Genomic DNA, 14,563 nt, shown 5'->3' with positions numbered 1-14,563 from the left:
CTGTTCTGTCTCAACCTATGTCCATGTCCATAAAACTGATGCATGTGTGAGGACGGCACCTTCTTTGGTAGCTTCAGTCTCAGGATCTCATCTTAGGCAGACCCTTTTCACTCCCTCCACCCAAGGCCATGATGACCACAGATACTTCCCTGTTTGGGTGTGGGGTGAGGCATTTCCGGGGGAGAAATGTTTAAAGGACGTGTTCCACTGCAGAGACCAAGTTGCACATAAGTGATGAGAGCAAGCCTAGTAATGCTGCAAGCCTTTCAGGACTGCCTCCCTCTAGGGACAATTGCAATTCAGACAGACAGCATGGCAACGGTCTGCTATGTCAACACACAGGGGGAACACGATCTTACCTGTTGTGCAGAGAGGCCATGAGAGTGTGGGAATGGGTGACATCATCCAGGCATTGTCTTCTTGCAATGCATATATCCAGGGACTCCAATGTATTGGCCAGCAAGCTCAGCAGACCATCTTGAGTCCTCACGAGTGGTCCCTCATTCCAACGGTGGCGAAACAGATTTTCAATCACTGGGATCAGCCGTGCTGTGACCTCTTTCCCTCCCCAACCAACAACAATTGCACCATGTACTTCACCCTGATCCCCCCCACCCAGGGAGTCAGTGAGGGATGCTCTATTCCGTGATTGGCCTCCGGGTTGTCTCTACACTTCTCCTTCTGTCCCTCTTATCTTCAAATTTTTGCAGAAAGCGCAACACTTGAGTGTATCCCTGATCCTCATTGTCCCTTTCTGGCCTCATCAACCATGGTTTCCCTTTCTTCAGATCTCATCCGAAGTATTCCCCTTGGATACTGGATCCCCTTCAGGATCTGATTTCCCATCCTTTAGCGCTTCATTTTCCAAATCTTTGGACAATTCATCTAACAGCATGGTTTCTCTAATTCTAATAATTTTGAAACAGTTCAGGCTATCTTCCCCCATCAAGAGTATTATCTTAGCCTCCTAGAAACCTTCCACCAGAAAGGTTTATAGTAGCAAATGGAAAAGGTTTTCTATCTGAGCTAAGAGCAAGCATCTGGATCCTTTCCCCCTTCTGCATCAGATATCCTGTTGTTTTGTCCTCACTTTTTCAGGGAGGGGCAATTTTCTCTACTGTTAAGCTTCATTTGGGAGCGATTTCTAATTTTCATGAAAACAGCAAGCCTACCTTCTCTTCCAAGCTCTGTAAAGCTTTCATGAAAGGCATTTTGCATCTAAGACTGTCAGTTAAGGATCATTCACCTCCTTAGGATATAACCTAGTGCTGCAATCTCTAACTCAGAGTCCATTTGAACCTGCTAGTTCGTGCGATTTCAAATTCTTATCATGGAAAATGGGCTTCCTAGTGGCCATAACTTTGGCTGAGAGGGTGTCAGTTGCAAGCTCTTTCAGTTGCTCCTCCTTTCACACAGATAGAGTGTCTCTTAGAATGAATCCATACTTTTTGCCCACGGTTGCCACTGAATCCAATCTGAACCAAGGTATTCAGTTACCAATTTTCTTTCCCAATTATTCCAGTAAAGGAGAGTACATTCTGCATACTTTGGATGTATACAGGCAGTTACGATTTTGTTTACATAATACTAAGGAGTTTCGCAAATCAGATCAGCTCTTTGTGGCCTTTTCCACGAAAAGATACGGACTCCCCATTTCTGAGGTGACTGTTTCTAAATGGAACTCCAGATGTATTTCTACATTCTATGTCCACAAATGTCTTGAGGTTCCAGGGAAGGTTAGGGCTCATTCTACTAGGTCTGTGGCAACTTCCTCAGCCTTTCTGGCCAAACTCTCCATTGATGATGTTTGTGCTGCCACAACTTGGTCTAGTCCTCCGACCTTTAGATCTTATTACAAGCTGGATTTGGTTTCCAGGAACAGGGCTTCCTTTGGTTCCACAGTGCTTTGACATGTCCTTCCTTGAGGCCTCCCAAGGTGTATGGTAGCTGGGGACTCTGACCCTACTGTGAGGAATACTGTGAGGAATAATGACATGGATAACATCAGATAGAGTTATGTACTTACCATAACTTGGCATCTGTGTTATCCTATATCATTATTCATCACATTTCCCTCCCGCCATCCCCCTTCCTTGTTGGCTGTTCTAAGGAAGTTGGAGTGTTGTGTGTCTAGGACTCCTTTTTCCTTTCTACCTTTTGTGAGTAGCATTATTAGCCTTGTTAGCAAACTCGATCTGAGGGTGAGGGCAGCAGGGGATTATTGGAGAGGGAGGAGCTTGAGCCTTGACACTGTCTATGCTAAAGTTGCCGGCTCAGATACGATCTCAGATCCAAGACCCTTCTGTGAGAGATAATGGCATAGGATAACGCAGGTGCCAAGTTATAGTAAATACATAATTCTTTTTTTTAATGTGGAAATGAAAGCACTGACAGTATTATGCTTCATTGTGTTGTACAAACCATACCTAACTGCCAGCAAATAGTTGTAGTGCAGCCTAACCACAGGAAGTAAACATTTCTCCATCAATCCCATATGTTGTTGCACTATATGAAGGCACTGACTCCATAGTTTGTTACAGTTGTTGTCCATTCATGCACTAACATTTCAGACTGCACTTACCTGCCTTTGTTTGTAAGTGTGCTACCACCATTATCATGCCAATTTACTTAATGAAACGTAATCCACCCTCAAGAGGCATGATTAGCAGCCGTGTCAGTCTGCACCCCAGTACAGTTTCCCATTTCCTGCATCAGTATGGAATTTCATGATATTTCAAAGCATGGTATGTAGTAGATGTTATAAAAAGTCTTGGTATATCGCTCATTACTCCATTTTCTACCATCTTGATTGTACGTCAGCAGTGGTGTTCTGCAGTGTGTTGGTTGTTTCATACCATGTTTTGTAATTTTTTACCTCTGTTGTTTTTGCTCTGTGACAAATTTTAAATAGTCTTGCTGTGGTATGTTTTATGTAGTGTTTCCAGCCATTTAAAAATACCACTTATATAACTTTTGCACACCCAGCATCCTCAAAATGCCATAATGCTCAGTCTTCTTTGCACACAGGTCTGCTTCACTGTCCGTGCACACACATTTTGCAGGATTTGCGGTCTTCTATTTTATAGCCCTTTGAGTTTCGATTTAAGTAGTTCCACATCTATGATTTGCTCCTGCTTTTTTACATACTGCGTGCATCACAATTTTACTGTGCTATCTCTATATGTTCTGGTGTTCCTGGTCAATACTTATATCTAAACTATTTACTTGCACTACCCTATTTCACTGTTTTAAGGTATAGATGGTTTACTGACTAGCATATGACTTCTCTTGTGGACAGGCAACATAATGTTATTTGATGTGAACATTAATCTTTTAGCACAATATATTTCCTTCATGAAAGAAAGTAAGACTGGACTTCCCTTCTGAATGAATGGTTTTACTCTTGCCTGTTTCTTGTTGTCACTTATTCTACTAACTGCATTTCCATATCGTTGTTACTAAATCTATGAAATTGTTTTATTTATTTATTTGTTTGTGTGTTTGTTACTGTTGGCTGTGGATTCAACCAAAGAGTCTGTAATTCATCTTTTAGCAGATCTTTCTGTTCTGATAAATGTGCTTTACTGAACATATGTGTTATATGTAACCCATTCCCATGCCTCTAATCCTCTTTAAGGTCATACCTTTGCAGATGAAGTTATACCCTCTGTAATATCTGAAGTGCATTATGCAAAATGTCTGACTGTGGTTTACAAGAATTCATGGTCCAATTCTGCTTGTACTTTTTTGCTATGAGTGTTCTTGTGGAATGTATCACTTCCGTAGACATTTGTTGGTAAGTCCTTCTCAGCTTATCCGTGTTGTGCATCTGTGAATGTTCTTGACTTTCAGACGTCTGTTATATTTTTTCCTGTAAGATAAGATGTCCTTTGCAATTCTGGATTAAAACACAATTGAAACATTCGCAACATAACATTCCAACAAAGATGCTTATATTTTTAGTTTCTTAAGCATTTCTGAACTCTTTTCTGTTCAGTACCCCCGTTTCCAGCCTATGTATTGCTCCAATAGCTAAGATGTGTAGCTAGTTTAAATATTTTAGGTATAAACATTACAAGATATTACATCATTCCTAAAAGACTCATTAATTCCTGTTTTTTTCTGCTGGATTTAATGTTTTCACTGTTGCTCAGACTGTGTATTTCTGGTTTTGTTCCCTCTCGTCTGAGAATATGGACAACTTATTTTAGACTTGTCACTCTTTCTTTATATTTTGCTCTTACTTAAAACTTTACTGCCTCAGTCTATCAGTAGGTGTATGTAGTCTCTTATCTTCTTGCATTTAACTTCACGCTATCGGATCATTGGTTGTCTTCTCAGCATACTCTAGTCCTTCAGTAACATGCAGCAGCAGCTCTTTGAAATGCTTCTGGTGCTAATAAGATATGAAAAGAAAGTCTCAAGAATGTGTATCATTCTGGGGATGTATTCAAATTACAGAATTTTAACCTTTTTTGTTTCAGCTTTATCTACTCAAATTCCTAGTTTCATTTGATGCAGAAAGCTACAGAATCAGGGCCATTTTTTGATTCAGCTTTATCTGCTTAAATTCCTAGTTTCATCTAATGCAGAAAAGAATGTAGTATTTGGCATGGTCAAGATCACTTCCTCAACTGTAACAGCTAGATTGTGTTGTCTTTTAATTGCTTTATTCACAGCTCATGGATTCGCCTCAATGTGAATAATCTTTGCCTTGTTTTGCAACACTGACCTTACTGTTCACCAGTTCTGATGGCTGTTTCTGTTTTCTCTAATTCCTGCTTAGTTCTGTGTTTGACAGTTGATGTTACCTTCACTGGTGGATGCGTTACTGAATGGCACCTTGACTTAACCATATGTAATAGTTTCCTGGCAAGCTAACCACGTCTGCAGCTAAATTAGTAGACTCATACAAGACAGCATTGCTATGGTTTTGTAGAGTATTTAAGATGGATATGTGAATCTTTTATGTATATATTTATGTTGGGCTTGCACACTGAATATGTTTCACCATGCTCAAACCTTATAACCCAAATATTATGTGAATTACTTCCTTGGCCCAGTGCTGCTGTTTGAAAGATAATGTTATAGGATCATGGGTGGTTACTAGGCTATTGGCCCTGGGGCCTTTACAAGCCTAGCCATGTTTTACCCTAGATTAAGATATTATAGAATATATTTGCAATGCGAGTCTAGGATCAACACTGGCTGCCCCTGTCCAAGAGGGGCATAATTGAAACTCCCAGGGTAAATTTCCGGTTTCCCATCCAGTTGTCCAAGATGCACTTAAATAAGGTCATTAAGGAGCCCTGTTTTATGTGAAGTGGGACTTTGTTCCAGAGGAGTGACAACCTCTGGGAGACATATCTGTCTCTCCAGTATGTCCTGTTAATGTCACAGGCTAGGTTAAATTCCCTAGAGTGAGTGACTCTGTCCCATTTGATTTGAGGATATGCAGCATTTCCATTAAGGCAGGGCTCGAGACTGCTCTGTTGGCCAGGTACAAGTTGCCTGTAAGCAGTCTGTATGATACAAAGTACCATGACAGGACCTTTAGTCTGTTCATGTAGGTCATGTGTTGAAGGCTCTGAATTTTCTTGGTGAGAAGCCTCTGGGGTCAGTGCAGCGGCTGCAGGTGTCTCATGAGGTACATACAAAAGGGCGCATTGTAATGTATTATCAGTCTGATGAGGGATGAGTATAAGCGAGATATAACCTCCTTAGCTTTGGATGCTGTGACATCCCTCCTCTGGGCCAGTAATCAAGGACCTTCAATCCTCACCACTGACACCAGTGGAGAATGTTCACGTAGAACAAAAGAAGATACACATTTCAGATGCAGCTCTCTGCACCAACCACAATTCCCCCTAAGACCACACTTCAGTCCTGGAGCTAGATTTCCTCTTCAGGCCCAAATAAGATTCCACCTTTCTCTCAGCAGAAATCAGTGCTCTGTGTCCCTGTTCCAAGTAGTTGACACACACATTCTTTGAGATTTGATTTATACACACGCACACTCACACCTGGGAAAGGCTGGCACAGATTTACCCGCTATGCCACCTGTAGCCAGAGTATAAGGTAGATTCACTGTCACTAGCCAGCTACTTTAAGGTTCTTACCAGGGTACCCAATTACTCTTAATAAAATTAATACATATACAAATGCTGGTGTAAACAAATCAACAAGACTTTCAGGAGCATGATGCCACAGTACCACTAAATAAAGGCAAGTACTCTCAAAAGTTAAAATATTTTCTAAAAGGCTAGCCACAGTGAAAGTTTTAGATATATTTAATAATAAATAATAAAAGAAAAGCATGAAAATACTGGATATCTTTTTCCAATAAACACTAGAGTTTCAATTCACAGGAAATGTAAAAAAATAACACAGACTGAAGGAAAGAGACAGATACAGAAAAGCAATACCTTTAGCTAATCTCATTTTCCTAACTGACTGAAGAATTATTGTTCCCTAGCCAAGTTACTTTCTAAAGTAAGGCAAAATGAAGTGGGTGAGTGGTCTTGTCAGTTCCAAAACAGAGTGCTGGGTGTCCCCTGTCACCTCTCTGGTGTGTAAATACAATTTCTGTGCTGGCTACAGAATGACATCACATCTGGTCACCTGATTCTTTGCTTTCCACACTACCCCCTTGTCTAGATGCTGAGCCAGGATCTAGCACAGATGTGTCACAATACATACCTAGGACTTTCCTAAAGCTTATTCCAGTGTCTGGAGGCTGTAAAACAATTCCAACCATTTTATCCTTCCTGCAGAGACTAACCAGCCATTCTCTGGCACTCCAAGGTAGCTGTTAGTTCACCACTAGGGACAATAAGAGCAGGATCATTGCATTGCATCTATGGCTGCATTCAGATCTGTGAGATAAAATCTTTATGGCCAAATCCAAGTCATTTAATTTCAGGATATTTTTGTTAAGGTAAGCTGAGCTGAGCTTAACCCCTTCGCTTTCAGCATCCTCTGTTAACATATATACATTTCATCAGTTACAATACAGTCTGACATACATGTATATGTTTTTTCTGTCCAGTAGGACAATTGTTGATTCATTTTTAACACAAGTGACTTTAAAATACGTTTTTAACACAAGCATCTGTACAAATCAGTGTGATATTCAAATGACATAAAATTCTTTACAAAACTCCAGCTAGTTATGCTGGTATGTGTTACACATGCACTGCCCTACTCTCTCTGACATAGCTGGCACTACCTCATATCATCACAGATGCTGTACCCTTACTTATGAGATGTGCAACATAGAAGGACTTCCTTACCACTGTAGACACATGGTGATCAAAGTTAAGGATACTATCAATCTGCGTTCTGAAATCTCTCATCACTGAGATTGAACTTAGGGTGTTATTATTAATGTTGTAATTAGCAGAGACTTCTCCTTTGCTGAAGGGGATAATAATGCATTTTTTGTGTTGAGTTTGTCTGTTTCTCTGGCACTAATCATTTATCTGTGTAAGCCCAGTTTGTAGAATGTTAGCATCATTTAGGGATTTGATGATTGCACCCAGTTTGCAGTTGTCAATGAAGTTGGTAAGTTATAGGCCATCAATTTTCACCTGGATTTCTGATAATTAGAGTCCAAACAGTAGGGGGCCCAGTAGAGAACTTTGTGGAACACAGCAGGTAACAGGTCTGCTGGTAGAGATAGAATCCCCAACTTTGATTGTATGCGTTCTGTCACTGAACGAGTTGGCAACCCATCTAATGATGTATGGGTTTATCCCCAGCTGGGTGAGTTTTTCAATAATGCCTGAGTTGGGGGTTGTGTCAAAGGCCTTGGCCAAGTCAAGATAGGCATTATGTACTGTTTTGCCTTTATCTAGGGCTTTGTTGACACACTCAAAGAAGTGCACCAGGTTTAACAGGCATGATCTGATCTAGGATGGCTGAATTTAGTGGTCAATACAGGCCAAACAGTCTAGATTCAGCAGATGTGAATCTAGCCTATGCTGTGAGATACAGCAGAACCAGGTATTTCAAAGTGCAGGAAAAAAGTTCAAGTAGCAACAGCGATGATGAAATGAATCAGCAAATGAGCAGAAAACACTTCAAAAAGTGCAGTACAAGCTTTAAATATACTTATTTTATGCAGTTTTCTGTGGATGCCTCTGATCAAGTTTAGTTTCTTTTGAGATCTCAGGCTAAGTTGCATGACATGGAGCAGTTCTGTCAAACTATGTTATACTTAGTATGTTTATATTTTTATTTACATTTATTTGGAAATACCTTCTTACCCAATAGATTTACTTGGTGTCCCGACTAAGTCACAAGGGTGCATACTAACATAATTTCACTGTGTTTCAGTCCATTTTATTTTATTTTGCTTTTTTCTATTAAAATATTACATTTGACAGTTGTGAATAATTTTGCACTTTATTTAATTCTGAGCTTCTGTTGACAACAGTCATGCATCCAGTCTGACTGATTATCTTAGAACCATTTAATAGTGTTTATAAGCATTTCGTTTTCAGAGCCGCGGTGTGCAGCGGTAGCATTGTCGCCTCACAGCAAGAGGTTCTTCCGTTCGATTCTCGGCTGGAGTGCCTTCTTGTGGAGTCTGCATGTCCTCCCCACGGTTGAGTGGCGTTCGAAAGACATGTGTGAATGGGCGTGCCTTCGTTGAAGGTTGGTTGTCGAGCTGGCACCTCGGCACCATAAAAAATCTATTGCCAATCATTAGCTGACCGGAGTTCCGCTGTGGCGACCCCTAACTGGGAAAAGCCGAAAGAAGAACAACAAACATTTCTTTTCATGTTTGGCCCCTATAACATGTAATTCATTGAAACAGTGGTATTTTTAACTTTTTTCCTACTGCAGCTTCTCCAAGAAAAAAATGTGCTCTGGATACTTCTTGCTGTTATGCATATAACTATACCTAGTACACAAGGCTTAAATTCCAACTGCTTCATACTTCCCTTGCAGAGTATTACTCCTTTTCTCATCGCTGTTACCTTTACTGTGCATTTTCACTTTAGATTTCATTTTTTGCTCTACTGTTATACTCATATTTTATACTACACAATGATACTTCCTCTGTTAACTCCTTTAACAATGTTCTGCTGTAAGCACATTTGTTCTACTTCTCTTAAAAGCCTGCCCTTTGTGTGATCATTTCTTATCCATAGACCATTCCATCTCTTAACAGTGAGTCAAACAAGTTACCAAATTCACAGGTTGGCTCTGTTCTTTAGCTTATTAATATAAGCTTATTAATATAAGCATCTGTAATCTGCACTGAGACTTTGCTTTTTGTCATTAATAAAGGATACACAAATAGAAAATATTTCCCTAAGCTCACAATAATTCCCAAATTACTCCTTTATTATTACAAAAGATAATGCATTGAAACCAATATACTGTGTGTGAGTTTACTGCTGCTTACCATTGCATAGTACCTTCAACTTGTAGAGGAAGCATTATGTTATTTCCCTTTTCTCCAAACTGATGACATTTAAGAGGTAGTATATTTAAAGACCAGAGCCCCTACTTCAAAGGGTATAAGGGAATGGAACTCTTGCAATATGCTTTAAATACTGCACTGACTGTCTTCTGTGGCAGGATAGTATGGTCAAGAAATTTCACTGAGATCAGCATTGATTGTCAGGTTGATCCAAAAGCATACAAATGCATGCACGCACACACACACACACACACACACACACACACACACACACACACACACACATATTATTTATATATACACACCAAATGCAATAAACCATAGCCTTTCTGAGTCTGTTTATTTTACAGCCATCCTTTGTAGCATCTATTTTACACTGGTTTCCCTTGGAGGTGCATAACCTTACAATTGCCTCACATATTACTTAAATACTTACCCTCAAAGTTCTTGTCAGTTTTCTGCTGCACCAACATTAGTATCAGTAGCAGAGAGGCTGATCTGAATGTACAGAAACAGCATAGTATCTGATCCATGTATGCTAAAAAAAGGGTAGTTCTATGATGTAATGGTTAGCATTGCTGTATCACAGCACTTCTGCATTCTTTGACTCTTGCCCAGGGTGCCTTTGTAATGGGATCTGCATATCCTTCTTGTGTCTTTGTTCTATCCGCATCCCAAATACTTATGAGTGAGTTGGCAGTTCATTGTGTGTGTGTGTGTGTATACATGTGCACAAGTTTGCACTTATTCTGCAGTGGATTGTCATTCATTCTGGGATTAATTCTCTGCTTTATGCCTTTTTGTTAGGGAGGTAGGCTGTGGTTCTGGCTGTGTTGTAACTAAGTAGATATCAGAAAATAAATGAATGAATGCATAGTTCATATTCTGCAACACCCTTGCAACCTATCTTTTTGAATAATAATTAGGATTCTAGCTGTACTAGGGCCCCATACATCTTTAAACTGGACTTTATGTGGTCCTTGTTTTCTTAACTTCTCTTTTAGATGAAGGTTTGGTTTAATGCCTGGTAGACAAATGCTTGGGCGAGGTAAGTAGGAGTGAAGCTGTTTCTAACTGGTTCACATGACTTTGACCTCTTTGGATTATTTGATCATTGCCCACTATGATGTAGCAACAAGTAGTTTAGAAGGACAAATCACTGACTGAAATGCCCTAGAAGTTCTAGCAGTGTGTTAAGAACTTAGTTCTCTACATCCTCTTTATGACTTTTGCCTTCTTTTAAATAAATAACCCAGCAAATTATACTTCAGTCCTAAGAAGTGGAAAAGAGTTGTGGAATCATCTATTTTGGGCTTTCTGACAGATTTACCATAGTTATTTGAGCTTATTTAAAATGTTGAGTTTTTTTTCTACAAAAAAAACAAACTACTCCCGGGGAACACGTCAGTCACCCTGCTAGACAGGGGTCCAGGGAAGTAAATAGTGTGGGAAGAAATACCCTGGAAAATTGTTATGGCTAGGCTTGTATAGGCCCTAGGGCCGATAGCCTAGTACCAACCTATGAACTAGTGTAATAAAGCTGAAGTACCTCAATTTTTGTGGGGTCTTTTTGGTCTTGCATCTGACTTTTTGTGATTATTTTGGCAGAAATGAGGCAGTGGCTAACAAGTCTGACTGTGGTTTGGATAATGACTACTCAGTAGCATTGGTTTAATTTAACTTTGTGCTTTAACCACTGCCTGGGGCACCCTTCTGTAATTCATTGATACTTTTGTTTGCCCATGCAGCATGTAGCAGAGTGTGAATGATAGAACTGGCAAGTGAGTCTGTGCAGAGTTGTATTGGGTTAATTTCTGTTACTGTTGTGCAGCACGGGTAACATTTCTGTATTCACAATAACTTGCTGAATGGAATTAAATCACACCTGTTAATACTAAAAAAAAAAAAAAAACTTTCACAATAAAAAAAACATGATTTTTGGGAGGGGCAAGCCCCCCCCCTATAGTCGGGTCTATATTAAAAGACCAAAGAGGTGTTTCAGCGGCACCGCTTGGCCAACACATAATGAGCGAACAGTCAAAACAGCGATTTCTTTCCCTGGGAAAGAAATTGCTTGGCCATCCCCATGTGTTTGCCCCTTTCCTCACTGTAGTGTGATCTCAGAGTTGGTATATTTAGTTATGGGGGGTGTGGGGGGCACAGCCCCCCATGTTGTTATGTTTTAAAGTGTGTGTGTGTGTGTGTGTGTGTGTGTGTGTGTGTGTGTGTGTGTGTGTGTGTGTGTGTGTGTGCGCTCTAGCGGTTTCTTTCCCAGGGAAAGAAACTGCTGTTTTGAGCATTTGCGCTTTAGTGCATTCGCTCATTAAGTGTCGACCAAGAGGTGTCCGCTGAAACACCTCTTCGGTCTTTTACTCAGGGTCATAGCTTGGACTTTTGAAACTGTCCACTTTTCAGATGTAGCTACCCTCTACCACAAGCAGAGCCATGGAAGACTGATCATGGTGCATCTGTTTCATTGTACCTTAATCGCAATACTGAATTTGCCGTTAAACAACTTGAATATGAGAAAATAATTTAAATTGAACAAGCAAGGCAGTTTAAAGTATTTTTGTCACATTTAAGGTTATTGTAAGTAATCCCTGCAGTCAGAAGTAAATGCATTATTTTTTCAAAACTGCATGCCATGGGAAACATGGAATATGCCTGGCTACACTTTTTGCATCCCCTAACACTTAACATGTCTAAATGTTATCTTTTTGAATAAAGAGGTGTTTTTAACACATAACATTCCAAGATCTCATTCACAACTCTAGCTGCTGTTTGAAAGTTCAACCAAACATGATGAATGCTTTTGTTCCTGTTAAAAGTGCATTGATTAAACACTTGTTTACCAAAACTGTATTTTGCTTTCATAAATGCAAAAATGTTTGTACCAGCAAATATCACAGCAACAGTGAGAGCCTGTAAAGCAGGAAGTCTGATTTATGTTAGTGAAGGGAATGAATGAATTTCCTGATTTAACATACCAGCAATGAGGCAGAATAATAACAGACTTGATCTTGATATGTTCATACATTTACTTACAGGCGAATAGGTCCTGGAAATGCTAACACTAACCACTTCTGGATAACATATAGTCTGTCTTGTGAGAATGCTGTCCTCGCATGCATGAGATACTTTTGTGTGCTATGCAAAGCTGAGTAGCATGCAACTGAGAAAAAAATTTAAACAATCTTTGAGCAGCAAGTAAACTTCAACTGAATAGTAATGTACAAACAAGCAAAGGCATTGGGGGTACTGCCTGTATAAATTATGTCTGTGGGCATCATAGATGCTTTCGCTAATAAGAAAGTTGCATATGTAGAATGATCCAGAAATGTTTGTACTGCACAACTTGTGTGAAGGAGGTATGCATTATTAACTATGTTGCATCCAAGCAGTTTCCCTAATGGAGCAAACTCAACAGAGCAACATTTTACTTAATCTGCATGTGTTGAAACTGTGAGATAAATAATCCAGAGATGTTCACATGAGAGCTTTAACAAGATTCAGAGGCTTGCTAATTATTCATGTTACAGAACTGCGTTATAGCCAAGCCATCAACTCTGATAAAGTGAGCAGAGTACACCTTCCACCTATGAACATTATTTGACTACCACTTATCATAGGTTCATAGATTCATACTAAGCTAACTGCCCTTGCAAGCCATTTTAAGCCTAGCCAGTTATCTCTTGTGAGACTCAAACCCTGCACCTGGTGTTTCAAGGCAGACACCTTAACCATTAGGCCACTCTCCCAACCTTTTGTATGCGTTTGTGTACTTCTTAGTTAATTATTTTCAGTCACTTAGTATTTGTGTTCATTTCTTGGAATATCTCCAAAAAAAGAGAGACTCATTTTCTTTGCTAAGAGATACCATAGAAACAGTACTACAGCTGGTTAAAGCCAATGTAAGTGATGTGCTTTAAAGGATCTCTGTTTTATTGGCACCCACCTTATATGTAACAGTACACATTGCATTGATTCATGATCAGTAAGACAGTCTTGGTTAGTTTTAGACCAACAATAACCTAAGCCCTACATGGTTTAACAAGAGAATGCAGAAAAGGTTAACACTTGGCCGCTAAGTGAGAGAGGATTGGGGACTAGACCATACTGCATTGCCATATTTGTTCATGCTCATTGCTAATTGGCATCAAGCTACTAACTTACGGTAGGATAGAGAGAAGGAAGATTCTAGCATGAATGTTAGGATATTGTCAGTACATGGAGCTGGAAGCACATGGAAATTCCTGGAAGAATGAGGTGAGGATAAAGAGAGTTTTACCTGGTGGAGCTCAGAAATGCAGCTGTTATCACGATATCTAGACCTTATAATGTAAAAGAAGGTTAGCTACAAATCATGTGCCCTAATGAGTGTGTGGTTACCCTGTTGTAGTTTCTCACTAGCAGTCTTTGTCTTATAAGGACCTATTTTTTGGAAACTGAAAATGTCCTGGTTCCATTTCAGCTGTTGTGGGTGGGCTTATTTTTGTCTTGTTAGCCCTTTAGCTGAGTCATATCTCCTTTTTCCAGATGAGCCCTTGAAACCACAGTCCCCAAGCAATGAAAGTACGCCTGGTTACTGTAAAAATGAAGATGGTGACATTTTCTTGGCAGCTGAGTCCTGGAAGCCAAATGTCTGCACTAGCTGCATTTGCATGGATGGTACGATCAGCTGCTTCTCAGAGTCCTGTCCACCTGTGGCTTGTGAGCGGCCTGTGCTTCGGAAGGGCCAGTGTTGTCCATATTGTATAGGTATGTAATTACTCATATTTTAAACATCACCATTTATATTTCATGTGTTAAACCACTGTGGTTCAGTTCTAGTCCTGCAGGCTTGCATTTGTAGATCATCATCCTATAATCAGTTCAGCTTACACACAGAATTAATGATTTCTGAAAATTGCAGATGAAAATGTGGCTTCTCTGATTTCCACTATTTCCAACATACCATATACTTTTGCTCCCTGTTTAGGGTTGGGTACATTGGGGGTTGCATTTTCCTAATTGTGCTCATGCAAAAACAGGGCAGAAATGTCTTAATTACAGATCACAAGGAAATGTTGGGTTTATGGCGTGTCGTAGTGACGTGTGTGTGTGGTACTGTTCCAGTAAGAACTGTCTTAT

General features: G+C 39.9%; 1 protein-coding gene across 2 annotated transcripts in view; it reads left to right on the top strand.

Annotated features, from left to right (window-relative positions):
- The window catches only part of CRIM1 (cysteine rich transmembrane BMP regulator 1), a 1,731,222-nt gene that overhangs the window by 1,550,297 nt on the left and 166,362 nt on the right, over nt 1–14,563 (top strand). For both annotated transcript variants that reach the window (XM_044058922.1, XM_044058913.1), the window contains one exon: nt 13,970–14,191. In XM_044058922.1, the coding sequence (XP_043914857.1) occupies nt 13,970–14,191 (222 nt within the window). The remainder of the gene's footprint in view (nt 1–13,969; nt 14,192–14,563) is intronic.

The sequence above is a fragment of the Protopterus annectens genome, chromosome 1.part2 (assembly GCF_019279795.1).
Source record: "Protopterus annectens isolate FY-2018-M chromosome 1.part2, PAN1.0, whole genome shotgun sequence".
NCBI lineage: Eukaryota > Metazoa > Chordata > Ceratodontiformes > Protopteridae > Protopterus > Protopterus annectens.
The sequence above is the reverse complement of the archived record's forward strand: the minus strand, read 5'-3'. Positions and strand labels throughout refer to the sequence as shown.